Source organism: Haliotis cracherodii, unplaced genomic scaffold, assembly GCF_022045235.1.
Source record: "Haliotis cracherodii isolate W230 unplaced genomic scaffold, xgHalCrac1.p SCAF_6, whole genome shotgun sequence".
NCBI classification, from domain to species: domain Eukaryota; kingdom Metazoa; phylum Mollusca; class Gastropoda; order Lepetellida; family Haliotidae; genus Haliotis; species Haliotis cracherodii.
The window spans coordinates 66688746-66704748 of NW_027266319.1; the positions used below are offsets into that span (position 1 = coordinate 66688746).

General features: G+C 41.2%; 1 protein-coding gene across 1 annotated transcript in view; it reads left to right on the forward strand.

The window, feature by feature from the left end:
* The window catches only part of LOC139445288 (uncharacterized), a 36270-nt gene extending 22224 nt beyond the window's left edge, over nucleotides 1-14046 (forward strand). Inside the window, exon 2 of the mRNA XM_071226419.1 lies at nucleotides 11288-14046. Within this exon, the coding sequence (XP_071082520.1) occupies nucleotides 11288-11379 (92 nt within the window). The 3' untranslated portion in view covers nucleotides 11380-14046. The remainder of the gene's footprint in view (nucleotides 1-11287) is intronic.
* Nucleotides 14047-16003: the final 1957 nt, after the last annotated feature.

The window sequence follows — 16003 nt, forward strand, 5'->3', positions numbered from 1 at the left end:
ACGTTAACACCAGTGTGCACATTTTATACTTCCATAAAATCCAAAACTTGGAATCATTTCTTAAATATAAAGTTACTACGCGATCAGTTGCAAAGGACAATAAAAAATAAATTGTGTTTTTTTTCACGATAAAACATTGTGCTATCACGCTGTCATGTCTGGAGATTCGAACATACGCTCGCAACTTGACGTCGTAAATGAGATAATGTTATTTTTGAGATGGTAGTGTGTTTTTCCTCTCAGGTGTAGTCGAGTAACGCAAATAAACGCAATGGCCGAGCACATCAAACAGAGAGCCTGATATGGCAATCTGTGATGGAAGAAAAGGTACAGATTATGGCCGTCAATTATCCATTTGGCGTATTTTTCCTTTGTACTGTTAAACGTAACCCACCTGTTCATTTTATGGTCTTATCCGACATTGCCTGCTTCGGATTGTATTCAGGGAGTCATCATTATTTAAATACTGGTAAATATTTGTAAAAGCTTGTAAATTTAAACATCTTTAAAGAGGTTGTAAATAATGTTGATATCTGGTGTAAGAAATGAACGACGAGGTGGAGTTGTTTATCGTAATTTAAAACACAACACGCCCCTTCTTGTTTATTCTCCTGCAATGTTTTGTTGTACGATAAACAACTCCCCTCGTTGTTTATTTCTTACATAATCAGTGTCTTGAGTGTATATAAAGTACAGCTAGCCAGTTTCAGAGAGTTCAGTGACGTCATCTGAGTGTGACGTCATGGCAACCGATGACGTCACTATCGTCTGCAAAACTTTGAGATGCAGTTTCATTCTATCTCTCTCTCTGTCGCTCTCTTTCTCCCTCCTCTCTATTTCACACACACACACACACACACACGCACGCACGCACGCACGCAAGCACGCACGCACGCACACACATTTGACATTTGGGAATCCGAACTACTAACATGGCCAAAGGTAAAGAGAGTGGGCCAGTATGGTTTATGTCTCACTTACCCACATCGCGGCGGGGTACACCAGCAATGGGCTTCAAACATTGTACAAACGTGAGTGAGTGAGTATGGTTTTACGCCGCTTTTAGCAATATTCCAGCAATATCACGGCGGGGGGCACCAGAAATGGGCTTCACACATTGTACCCATGTCGGGAATCGAACCCGGGTCTTCGGCGTGACGAGCGAACGCTTTACCACTAGGCTACCCGACCGCCCTTAACCAACGTGAGGAATTGAACCCGCAGGTGAGGCGTGACGAGCGAACACGTTGACCACTAGGCTACCCCACCGCCCCTTTCTAGAGGAATGGTTAAGCGTATAATACCATGGGTACAGCCTGTCGCGATTGTACAGCATAGTTCATATTCATCTAAACATGTTACTAGTTTAAAAAGTGAAAAATGTAGATTGTAGAATTTCATGATGGGAATTTCTACCCGCAACTGCTCGACAATGTACTAAGGTTGAAATCGTTATGTTTTTCTTGTAAAGCAAAAAGACCAAACGCACCAACGGAATCGGTTTCAGTGAACTGGTTGCTCCACTTAATGTTTATACTAAGAGCAAGGAAGTGCCGAGTCGAATCGTTCTGGCACGTGGCATCAAGAAGATGGTCTCCCCGTGTGACCTCGTCAATGGTACATTACTTGTCGATATCACGTCACTGCACTCTTTCACTGTGGGATGTCATCACCTGTTGTGCTTTGTTCTAGCGCTTCTGTCGACAGGGGCGATCAGTTTCACCAACAAACAGGGAACTTTCACACAGACACATACATACACGTCCGAACGGCTAATCATTCCTTGGCTTACATTCTTTCCCTCGTCTATCATTAATCCTGCTAAGATTACCTATCTTTCTTTCCAAAAAAATGGGAAAAGTCAATATGGCTGTTTGATCCTTGTCCTGAAACGCGCAATTGCCTGTGATGCCGGTAGTGTTATGTACCGCAGATGCACAGATTTAACATTTCCGTTCAATCACTCTTTTCACGTTTTTTTTTATAGGAAAATAAATAAAATGGTGATCGTATTACAAATGGAATCTTAAACAATTCCTGAAAAGTCGCAGTTCAGTACGCGATGTACAAAAAAACTTTACAATATATACTGAGCCGCAAAAGAAACGCACACGCATTTATCTGTAACTGTCTCGTTTCAGGAAGCGTCGAACGTCAAACGTCAAACAACTGATAAATTAGTTCTATATTTAACCAGGATACCGTCTTGTCTATTAAACGTTTATTCTTTCATTCCCGTTCGCAGATTTCTCAAAAGCAGCCTAGAGATAGTCAGTTTTAAAAAAAACAAGTTAACGATCTCCCTCGCCATTACATTGAAGTTTCTGGTGGCTGGGAACCTAGCCTTGGCTGTTCCTAAAGTATTCTGTCCAGATGGACTACTTTATTATGTTAATGAGGGAGGTTCACGTGTGGTCCAGGGTGGGTCTCCAGTACCCGCTGTCAGTGGTCTAAAATGATTTTGTTTGTTGTTTAACGCCACACTCAGCCACGGTCTGAGGTCGATGGCGGCGGTAGATACGGTCGGAGGTCTATGGCGGAGGTCGATGGCGGAGGTCGATACTGTCGGGGGCCGCTGTACATTTTGATTCAGTCGTGGTAATCAAGAAATGGTTTACCAACTTCTCACTGAAATGATCCTGGTGTCGTTTCAAGGCCGAGTCCATTTTGTTTGGTTTTGTGTGAGCCTTCCTTTCAGTTGAACTCATCAAACGCAAAAGAAGCATACCCATTCCTTTCTCATTCCAATCTTAGCTCCAGGCGATACTCATAACCACTTCAGCTCTGACATGACGAGATGTGGGGGTTCTTTAATACTGATAAAAAGTTTGCTTTTTACAATTATCGTCACTTTGAGTAGCACCACAGAAACTGGAGTATAAAGGAAAACAGATGACTTTGATTTTCAACGTTTTCTTTCAATGCGACGTTTTGGTAAAAATTCCAGTACCTTCATCAAGCGAATGATCTTAACTGGCCATGTTTTATAGTTGAGATTATTAATCTTAGGAATTATAAAGAATGAGTGAGTGAGTTGGGTTTAACGCCGCTTTAAAAGTATTCCAGTTATATCACGGCGTGTCAGCTTAATGTGGGAGGAAAGCCCGAAGTGATGCAGGTCTCAGACGTTTACCACTTCAGTGAAACCCACGAGCACGGGTATGGTGCTGACGAACCTAGAAACATAATCAGGGCAAACCGGGATTCGAATCCACAAACATAGGTTTCTGGCGTTCCCAAGGGAAGCAACTCTGCACAGTGAATCGCGGCGCCTTAGACGACTGGGCCACCCGTGCCCCCGATTTTAAAGATCTGAAACAACGTGCAATATGATTCCTTTTCGGGGAAGGTATTTTCATGTCCACGGTCATGTGACAGAGGCGACGCCCACGCAACGAAACCCCTCTGTCTGGATGTTTCCCTAACATTAAAAATTCAATATTGTCCAAGATACCTGCTAAGCATTAGTTGGATGAACAGTAAATTTTCCAATGTTTGGCAAATATGTCAATAAACTGGAATCGACACACTTAACGCGCCCTTAGGGGCTTGATAATTACAAGTCATTTATATACTGCTTTTAGATATTTGACTGTCCAACTCATCGTCGCTTCAAAAGATCCGTTGATGGAACAACCGCACTTCAATCTCACCCAGCTGACAGTAACACAGTAAAGTAAACCGAGCCAGCTGTACCGTCCCCATCTCGGTCAACGGTCATTGTCTGTCCGTCAGGGTACAAACTGTATGATAATCCGCTTGTTTCCGTTCGTGTTCACATGGTTGATTCAGGGTAACTGGTATACTGACAATCACTCAAGTGAGAAACTATAGGCTTTGGCGGCGCAGCTTGATATGTAAAGGGACAGTTTTAGTTTCAATACAACCAGTCAACTGAGCGACGATAACAGGGAGGATGTAGATGAACCGGAGACTGACATGCCTGACACGATCCGTGTGAAATCAATATTGAGTTTATTATCCACCCCCAGTTGATATCACCATCTAGAGGAAACGAGGTCTTGAATAAACAAATTGTGTATGGAACCTACTTTGATATTTGTAAGGGTCCCTGTTGAGATTTTATGGTCCTAGATGGGTCTCATGGTTTATAAATGGGCTGGCTTGATGCTCTGAATGTGGGGTATGTGTAGATGTTAGGTGGGTGGCCATTATGACCACCAAACGTTTGATGTTTCTGGTCCACGTCAGCGTCATTTTCAACCCTCCACGTCGACATTTTTTGCTTTCTATACTCCAATTTTTAACCAAGGGCAGGTAACTATTATGCTTCCCCCCAAAACGAAAGTACAAACTGCGCATGACGCCTGGTGCCTTTCGTGTCTGTGGAGAATATGTGTGTGGAAGATTGCAAGGCCTTTTGGGCTGAACTAAGTCAGTCTAGTTATCACTGTAACAAATCGTTACGAAATCGAGTCGTTACATTGATCAGATGAGTCGTCACAATCATCATATGAGTCGTCACATTCATCAGATGAGTCGTTACAATCATCAGATGAGTCGTTACAATCATCAGATGAGTCGTCACAATCATCAGATGAGCCGTCACAATCATCAGATGAGCCGTCACAATCATCAGATGAGCCGTCACAGTCATCAGATATGTCGTCACCATCATCAGATGAGTCGTTACATTCATCAGATGAGTCGTCACAATCATCAGATGAGTCGTCACAATCATCAGATGAGTCGTCACAATCATCAGTTGAGTCGTCACAATCATCAGTTGAGTCGTCACATTCATCAGATGAGTCGTTGCAATCATCACAGATAAGTCGTTACATTCATCAGATGAGTCGTGACATTCATCAGATGAGTCGTTATAATCATCAGATGAGTCGTTACATTCATCAGATGAGTCGTCACCATCATCAGATGAGTCGTCACATTCTTCAGATGAGTCGTCACAATCGTCAGATGAGTCGTCACCATCATCAGATGAGTCGTTACATTCATCAGATGAGTCGTTACAATCATCAGATGAGTCGTCACCTTCATCAGATGAGTCGTCACAATCATCAGTGAGTCATCACATTCATCAGATGAGTCGTCACATTCATTAGATGAGTCGTCACATTCATCAGATGAGTCGTTACAATCATCAGATGAGTCGTCACATTCATCAGCTTTCGGAGAAGGAACTATAAACGTTGAGATAATGACAAAAAAGCGCTGCATGTCTTCCCGTTCAAGCAAACACCACAGAACGACAATGATAAGACACTAACAAGTTGATTGCAACTTAAATTATATTTCTGTTTCTTGTACTTACTGTGCCAAGTTCTTAGTAATACCCACTCGCTGGAACGATGTCGATCTGTATCTATAGTGAAAACTCGAAGTTCTTGTGGACTATAAAAATACATCGAGTAATCCGTAGTTCGAGATAAGGAGGGTACTGATATACGACACCGCTATCGTTCAGGATTCTGCCGACACCATATAGTTATTTCGAGTTAAAGGAGTTCAATTTTCTTTTATCAAATGCTTTTGGGTGACTCTAAGGCGCCGCAATTCGCTGTAATGACTTCCGTCCCTTAGACACAACAGAAATTATAATTGTGGGTTCGAGTCCCGTTTTGACCCGATTATGTGTCTTGCTTTGTCAGCATGGTAAACATCTGAGACCTGCGCCACGCCGGGCCTTCCTCCCACTCGCCGTGATATCCCTGGGATACTGTTTATAGTGGCGTTAAACCGAACTCATTCACTCACTCAGGAAAATATGTTGTTGTAGCGAAATAAAGGTCCGTGAATGGAAACATGCAACGACTCTCTGTAACACACATAGCTCTCCTTATAGTATGTCTGTCGCACATGTTGAACAATTCAGATAACTGGACAAGAAGACCTCTGAAACGTTTCAATGAGTATAAAGAAGGAAACCTTAATATAATTTTCTGACCCCTGGACTAGAAGACCTCTGAAACATTTCAATGAGTATAAAGAAGGTAACATTATTATGATTTTCTGACCCTTAGACAAGAAGACCTGTGAAACGTTTCAATGAGTATAAAGAAGGTAACATTATTATGATTTTCTGACCCCTGGACAAGAATACCTCTGAAACGTTTCAATGAGTATAAAGAAGGAAACATTATTATGATTTTCTGACCCTGGACAAGAATACCTGTGAAACGTTTCAATGAGTATAAAGAAGGAAACATTATTATGATTTTCTGACCCTGGACAAGAATACCTGTGAAACGTTTCAATGAGTATAAAGAAGGTAACATTATTATGATTTTCTGACCCTGGACAAGAAGACCTCTGAAACGTTTCAATGAGTATAAAGAAGGTAACATTATTATGATTTTCTGACCCCTGGACAAGAAGACCTCTGAAACGTTTCAATGAGTATAAAGAAGGTAACATTATTATGATTTTCTGACCCTTGGACAAGAAGACCTCTAAAACGTTTCAATGAGTATAAAGAAGGTAACATTATTATGATTTTCTGACCCCTGGACTAGAAGACCTCTGAAACGTTTCAATGAGTATAAAGAAGGTAACATTATTATGATTTTCTTACCCCTGGGCAAGAAGAGCTGTGAAACGTTTCAATGAGTATAAAGAAGGTAACATTATTATGATTTTCTGACCCTGGACAAGAAGAGCTGTGAAACGTTTCAATGAGTATAAAGAAGGTAACATTATTATGATTTTCTGACCCCTAGACAAGAAGACCTCTGAAACGTTTCAATGAGTATAAAGAAGGTAACATTATTATGATTTTCTGACCCTGGACAAGAATACCTGTGAAACGTTTCAATGAGTATAAAGAAGGTAACATTATTATGATTTTCTGACCCCTAGACAAGAAGACCTCTGAAACGTTTCAATGAGTATAAAGAAGGTAACATTATTATGATTTTCTGACCCCCTTTATCCTATCTCATAACGACCACAGCAGCCTCTCCATCCACCCCCATCGCCATCATCCTCTTAGTGTGTTAGTCTAGCGTGGAGTTCATCTCCCGTAGTCAGTCAGGTCCCCAAGCATTTCAAACTAGCCGGGAGCCAGGACAATGATAGCCCTATAGTCATTTCAACCAATTTATTCCCCCTCATCATAAAGCTCCCCTGCCAACTTTTAACAAGAGATAAATACACCTTTCAATCACGCGTCCTGAATGCGACGGGGCTCCCTGGGATGGAGGTATAGAATGTACCCACACCACGATGTAAATAGCTCACATATTTGTGATAACAACAACTATGGTTTTTGTTTAAACCAAATGTTTTGGAATCAATTCGAATCAAAGGAACAGTTAATTTGTGTACGTAGAACGTCTTCACGAGGAATTGCTGCTTCTGGTATAGAAGGAGATAGTTCTCTTGAAACACTTGAAGATTCTGCTCATAAACTTATTGTTTCGGAGACTTAACGCTCAGCGATAACTGAGATGTACGTGTCTACTGGTGCATTAAGACTGGCCGTGTTTGTGATGGAAGAAATTGTGTGTCGTCATGGTTACTACAGAGTCAGCATCGTGTGTGATACACTCCTAATTCAATCTGTAGCTGTGACTAAACGGTGACATTGAGCTCTGGGCTCAGTGACACTTAATGCCCTGAGAACGTCACGCTATTGATAAAATTGTTATTATTTTTAAACTATTTAACAACAACCTAACTGAAGTAGGCTTAAGATTTGCTAATTTTATTGATTTATTTTAATTCTACACCATAATGTTTATAAACATTTAGCATGTGCACATTCAAATTCCTACAAAGACGCATTAGTCTTTGTGGTTAGCTTTTTATCCCCCCCGGCATATAATGCAGGGGGATATAGCGATCAGCCAGTCTGTCTGTCCGTGCGTCCGTCTGTCCGTCTGTCCGTCCGTAGTCATTTCCTTTTCCTGGACAGAACTTGAAAACAATTCAGTGTATTTGATCGAAACTTGGCATATCTATCAGTCACATACTGAAGATGTGCCTTTTGCTATTTAGGAATTTTATTTATTTTTATTTTTTTACGTTTCCATGGTAACAAGTTCGACTTAGGTTCTATAAGGGTGGTGTTTGTTTCCGGAGCGTAACTCAAAAACCGTTAAATACTTTCTTACAAAACTTTGCATGTCTACCAGGCACATACTGAACTGGTGCCTTTTGCTATTTAGGAATTTTATTTATTTTTATTTTTTACGTTTCCATTGCAACCAGTTGGACTTAGGTTCCATAGGGTAGAGTTCGTTTCCGGAGCATAACTCAAAACCCATTCAAAACTTTCTAACAAAACTTTGCATGTCTATCAGACTCATGCTGAACTGGTGCCTTTTGCTATTAAGGAATTTTAGAAAGTTTTATTTTTTACGTTTACATGGCAACAAGTTGGATTTAAGTTTTCATATAGGCTGGGTTCACTTATTGAGTATAACAAATAGAGTGTTAAATATTTCCTTGCCAAACATTGCATAACTATATATAAAGTACATACTGAACTGGTGCCATTTGGTATTAAGGAGTTTTAGAAATGTTTATTTTAGAATTTCCATTGCAGCTTTTTTGACATGGGGTAAGAGAAATGTTGGGTCAGTTACCTGGTTTGGGACCATAACGTGTTAAAATGGGCGGGGGATATAGATGACTTCGTTGACTATAGGCTTGTTTAGTTATTGTTTCTTTTAATTTGTCATTTGTTTGCATAAAAAAACCACAGAAACACACATGTTTTACTTTCCATTTCATATGGATGCGACCATGGTGGATCTTTTGTTGGTAAACAATGTATGCTTCTTAAAGAACATTCAACTCTTGACTCATTACATACAGAATTGCACATTTACTTGTGGTTACTTTACAGACAGCTGCCGGGAGGATATGCCATCTTTCTGATGACTCTTGTTGATATCTAAGATAAAATTTGGGCTCAATGGAATTCTGGTTCTTCAGTATGTGATGAGCAAAATAAAACAAAATGATATAACTTGAATAAAAATGCCTGCAAATCCGTTATGCCCCATAATATGATCTTGCTGCTGATATTGCGAGTTGCTGTAGCAGATTCTGTCGGAGATATTGTAGGAGATGCAGTAGGAGATGGTGTAGGAGATGCTGTAGGAGTTGCTGTACGAGATTATGTAGGGAATGTTGTACAAGATGCTGTATTAGTTGCTGTACGATATACTGTACGACGTGTTGTAGGAGTTGCTGTAGGAGATGCTGTAGGAGGTGTTGTACGAATTACTGTGCGAGTTGCTGTACGATATTCCGTAAGGGATGTTGTACGAGGTGTCGTACGAATTACTATGCGAGTTGCTGTGCGAGATGCTGTAGGGGTTGCTGTAGGAGATGCTGTAGGGATTACTGCGCGAGATGTTGTATGAGTTGCTGTACGAGATCACAGTCGCGACAAAGTATTGTGATATTCTGTCACTCTACCTTCGTATGAGATACGTCCTATAGTTCTCTCACGACTACACCATTCTGCTGGGTTTTCTCTTCGTGTTATCGTATTTCTATTCGTCTTGTTAACATATTGTTGACTGTTAGTCATGTTATTGCTCTCTGACACAACACGATCCAGAGAGATGAAACTGTTTGAATACATGTTTGATTAATTGATTGTTGTTTAACGCCGCACTCACCAATATTCCAGCTTCATGACAGCGGTCTCTAAATTCACGAGCCTGGACCAGACAATGTAGTGATTGACATCACGCGCATCGATCTACGCAATAAGGATACGATGACATGCATCAACCAAGTTAGCGACCCTGACCACCCGATCCCGTTAGACGCTTCTTACGACAAGCAAGGGTTGCTAAAGACCTATTCTCTACCCGGATCTTCACATGTCCCATTGGCTATTAGTCATTAGTTATTAATATATTCAACCATCAACTATTAGACCTGTTATTACACTATATACTCAACCACTGACTATTTGTCATGTTAATCAGAGACCATATAACGACCATATATCGGTATATTGTCGCCCTGTTAATACACTATATATTCAACCATTGAACATCAATCAGCATACCACTAATTCAACCATTCACTATCAGACAAGTGTAAACACGATAAAGAGAAGCGATAGGTGACGCGACCATGATCTAAGGAAGCAACCATCTTTAACAACGATCCGGCACCAAACGTTTTGACATCAAATAAACAACTGTTGTTTTATGCGCAACGTTTGCCGCTGATGACATCGCGGGTCAATGGGACGACATGATTCATAGGAAGTGCCAAAGGGAGACATTCTAAGGGCATCTTCTCAGATACTTGCTTCAAAAACTGCCCAGCTACACAAAACCTGACGATGAGCGTACCTCCTGCAATCATCAAAGAGATTATTACTTCCCCATCATAGGTGAAATGTTGTGTAATAGATAATGTTTACCAACTGCTAACAATCTGTGTAATTTGAAATACATTCGCTTAAGCGTTTCGCACATTTGCGTTAAACAAATCACATTTCTTTCTGAAAACATCAATCAATTCTTTCAACGTTGCCCGAGTTTACGCATACATAAACAAACTTTCGTCTTGTTGATGTATTTGTGTTGTAAACGATAGTTTTAGCGATGTGAGGCTGTGGGGTAAAAAGAGGGGGAATTTGTGTTATGCATGAAAGATATATAAATACGCTGATGAACATGTTTTAAAATGCATGACTTACAAATAGTTCGAGCGTGGTGTTCAAACATGAATATATTGTAACATGCACCATGCACGGTAAATCATAGGTAAGTCAGTACAAAGTATCTGGGTACACTTGAAGGTTCGTCAACTGTTGAGTTGAATGTGCCTGTGTGTGTGTGTGTGTGTGTGTGCGCGCGCGCGTCCGCGTGTGTGTGTTGTGTGTGTGTGTGCGTCCGCGTGTGTGTTAGTGTGTTTGTTTGTGTGTGTGTGTGTGTGTGTGTGTGTGTGTGTGTGTGTGTGTGTGTGTGTGTGTGTGTTCACCCACAACACGCACCTTTCCAGAACATCCAGTAAACAATGTGTTCACCCGAGGGGGACGTTGTCCATTTGTTTTTTTCTCCCCAAACTCTGTGCGACCCATTCACAACCACTTACGCCGGTATTGTATATATCATATTAGAGCAATGTGTGATGCCGATTGTCGCATTGTATTGTACAACAAATGTATAGCGATTTGATTGTACAAAAAACCCAGTTGTGTCTTATTTTGGAAGTATCAGTGGACTTTTGCTAAATTCGGCGTAGACACTCCTCGTTCATGCCTTATTAAAAAATTTCTGTTGTACAACACTGATATTGGTCCTATGTTTAAAATGTACGTCTGTTTCAGGTAATGAGCGAATCGATCGGACGGAGTTCAGAGACGCGCCGTGGGACTTGTCTGGGAAACCACCGGAAGTTGTGATCGAAGACATCAACTGACCTTGACATTGTGTACTTTCGTCAGATAAGGATCACGTGACGATCTCAGTGAGCGACACAATATGTGGGCGGGAATTGCGACGACATTGCACGTGCACACGTGCTCTGGAGAGTGTGTCATGAGTGTATTGTGGACTATTTAAAGATTGAGTTTTATACGTTTCCTAAACTGTTTGATGCAGACATTTTGCACAACAAACCCCGCAATAGGAAACACAGACGCAGCACAGGTGTAAAGACAGTGTTTGACTGTGGAGGGGCCTGTTTGATCGCTGTACATACACGTCAAACCTCGGATCTAAACTAGGCTGTGTCAAACATTTCTGCGATAGCCTGTTTTCGTCTGTCCCTGCTTTTTTGGTTTTAATTCGTCACGTAACACTGATAGATCGCAACGGGTCTATTTTCAAATGGGTTGCATGCTCATATTGTCTTTTATTCAAGAACATAAATGTTTGTCAATATCGGCGTCTTTGAACATGTAGAGTTAAAGAAAGGGTAATTTCATCTGATTTGAAATTAAATTAACTTCCAAACTAAGTTATATAACCATTATTGACCAAGTTGCCTCTTTCAATTTGAAATGCACCAGCGTGACGATTGACGTCAGCGCAACAATTGAAAACTGTGAGCAGGCCACGAACGTGTCTCTGACTGACGATGCCGGCGGTGTGGAGATAGTTAGGCCGTCTGTGAGTTTGTGTTCTTCCCGTCTCCCCCACTCCGTTATAACCGCCCCTCCCAACGATAACGAAGTTTTTTTCCCACTCAATCGTTCGCCTGAGTTGAGAGTATCCTACCTGTTTCAGAAAAAGGTCTTTGCTGTATTTTTTCAATCTTTTAAATTCTCAACACCGATAGACGGCAACGGTGACCGCAAGGGTAATTCCTGTTTCTCTGAAAATGTCGCAACGAAAAACAGGCACAACCGTCAGTGTTATGAAACTGCGCGTTACACTTCATCACAGAATCTGTTGTCTTAGTATATACAGTGAAATATCGTTAGTCCGGATCCCGCTATTCTGAACTCTCGTTTGTCCGGACCCCCGTTATTCTGACCAATAGCAATCCGGACGATTAAAGTTGGCAACGTGACTATACAACATAGGGGCGTTATTACGTATACCCAGGATACATCACATATACTTTGACCGGTTGCTTTGAAAGTAAAACCCTGTTAATCCGGCCGGTGCGTAATTATTGAAACCGTCCGGATTAACAAGTGTCCGGATTAAGGTCATTCAGTAAGGTCATACACCCGGGGGCGTGGTTTCCGGACTAACAGGGTGTCGTCATGGTGATATGAAGACGTAGATGGAGTACATAAGGTATCCTGATCCTGATAATGGCGTTATGTATCTATGTAAATGTATCGTCTACAGGTTTGGGCGAACTATTTCTGAAGCTGCTGATATAAAGGTAATTTAATTTCTGTTTTGACCTTATCATAACAACGTAATCTGAGGATGACTTGAAAATACATATATACTCACAGCCCAGGGTCGGTGGGTAAGCAGACATTAACAGCTGATTGGTAGTTTCGTCGGAGCGCTAGGGTAGTCCAACGGTTAAAGCATTAGCTCGTCACGCCGAAACCCCGGCTTTAGTTCCCGACATGGGTACAATAGTGTCCCCAGACTTCACGTGACTGGCATAATGTTAAACAACACCTCTGTAACCGAGCTCCATGTTTTGACAAGATCGTCTTTGTTTGTCTTACATTTCTTTTCCTTCACATTTTATACGAGTACATGGCGAACTACTGAAGGTCAAACCTCGGTACATTCAAGTCATTCATTGTTTCCCAATCGTTCAAATTTTGTTATATATCGATCAAGCAGTTATCGATTGCCCAAATTACACACAAACATGGTGCATACTTGTTCCTTAAAAAGGTACATATTTTATATTAATTTCCTGATGGTTATGCGCTAAATAAAACAGCTTTAAATGGACAATAAACATTAAATTAAGTTATGTGGCAATACACTTGCGATAGAGTACTGTTGATAATACTCACCTCCAAAAGAAACGCGAATACCATACATGTTGGTTAATATTTGAAGACTTTCCATTATTCAAGAGATATTATGGTTCAATGCACAAACAAACATACTGGTATATTCTGTGAACCGACGCTCCTGAAGGCGTCACGTGTGACGTCATAGATCCATGCCTCGAGATGCACCATTTGTCTCGTGCAGAATTCGCGTGTACAGTTTGGAAATCACAGCATATAGTAATAAGAATAATGTTTTGGTTCGTTGTTTAACGCCGCACTCCGCAATATTCCAGCTATATGACGATCGAGTCTGGACCTGACAATCCAGTGATTGACATTATGAGCATCGATCCACGCAATTGGGATCGATGAGGACACTCTGTGGTAACACTTGACTGATTGTTACTTTTGTCGTTAAAAGATTGGTACACTTTGGAAACATGTCTTCTTAACGTACACACTTTTCTATATGTTTCTATGTTTCGCGTTTCTTTCGGCGGTGAGTATGGTATAAAATGTTATTTGCAAGTGGTATCCATGTTTGTAAGTAATTAAGATATCTAGAAGGTACATCTGACTACATCAAGACAGGGGCACCATGGAACAGTCTCTCTTGAAGGTGTGAGGCCAGTAGTGTTAAAAGGAATAAACATGATTTGTAGTAATCTTCCTTGTTTGCTGTGCGGTCATGTTGTTATAAACATAACAGTGGCCATCTTGCCGAGGCAAGGGAGGTAACTGACTGTAAAAGTCCACTTTCCACACTTGCCGAACTAGGCTCGACCGAAGCGCCAACAGTGGTTGTTATGAGTTATATCCCTTCTATTGACCAATCAGATTCCATCTTTCGCATCAGTTGCATTTGCAGACCCGTGAAGACCCGGGGTAGAATAGGTCTTCAGCAACCCGTGCTTGCCGTAAAAGGCGACTATGCTTGTCGTAAGAGGCGACTAACGGGATCGGGTGGTCAGGCTCGCTGATTTGGTTGATGCATGTCATCGATCCCAATTGCGTAGATCGATGCTCATGTTGTCAATCACTTGATTGTTTGGTCCAGACTCGATTATTTACAGACCGCCGTCATATTGCTGGAATATTGCTGAGTACGGCGTTAAACAACAAACACAAAACTTGCATTTGCTTCAAATAAAATGGCGTCGCCCAGTGAAGACGATCTCATCTATATTGTAATAAAAAGGGTTTTATTTCGCAAAGTGCATCAAATCACGGAAGAGATTTGGAAAATATCTGTTGACGCTTAGTTTGACGGTACACATGATTTGCAAATCCTACAATCGACCGAAATCTGCACGGCAGTTTACGAACCAGATGTCGTTTTCATTACGCGATATTGATTGGACTACGCATAGACTCGTTAGTCCAGCCAAAATAATTCCAGCCTAGTTCGGCAAGGGTGGAAACTGGACTTTTACAGTCAGTTAACTCCCTTGCCTCTGGAAGATGAACAAGGGCGGAGTTAGTCGACTTCACTGTAACAGTCAACATCGCTGGCATAAGCAATGCCATACGCCTGCACCAGTCTGTCGGTGCGAGTGAGTGAGGGACTTGTGGTTTAACGCTGCTTGGCCGTATTTACTCACACCATAGTATCAGTTGGGAAGAAATACCAAAGTGATGCATGTCAAAAACGTTCTCCACGTTGATATCATAATCGGGGAGACACTAAGATTCTAAAACGCACCAATCTATAGTACATGTTACAGGCAATGTGTGGGGGCACGGGTGGCTCAGTCGTCTAAGGCGCCGCGATTCGCTGCGCAGGGTTGCGTCCCTTGGGCACGCCAGAAACCTATGATTGTGGGTTCGAATCACGGTCCGCCCCGATTATGTTTCTAGGTTTGTCAGCACCATACCCGTGCTCGTGGGTTTCAACGAAGTGGTAAACGTCTGAGACCTGCATCACTTCGGGCTTTCCTCCCACATTAAGCTGGTACGCTCACTCACTCACTCACTCACTCACACTCACTCACTCACTCACTCACTCAATGTGTAAAACGAGTGACATTTTCACTTAGGCAATTTATGAAATGCCCAAATAGTTCAATTATTATGTAATTTATTATGTTATGATAACGAATTCCAAACATTTTATACTCTATTTACCAAGTGACTGAAAATGATCGGCAATCTAACTGAAAAATATTTGTAATCTGACTAAAATAGTTTTGCGTTTGTAAATTGCCCAAGTGAAAATTTCAGTCATTTCACACATTGACTGCAACATAAGTACGTTGTGTATTGTATTGTTTTGTGTAGTTATTATAGGGGTGAATAGTTATGTGAACACAGATATAACTTCTTGAATGCAAGAACTGAATTCTATCTGTTGTATATTCATTTAACAATATTTAAGAAATATACGGGTGGTAGATGTTTATTTCTAAAATGCATTATCAACATAATGTGATAAAATGTACAAAACTCTAAACATGTTTACCTGTATTTTAATAATAACTCCCTGAATGGAATCCGACCTCGGAAATGTCGGACAAGTCTTTGGGGGGTGGGGGTGTAAATAATTTGGCCTTTCCCGCATATTCTTATAATTTGAACGTCGATTATCTGCACCTTATCTCCCAATACCGATTGTCATATCCCTCC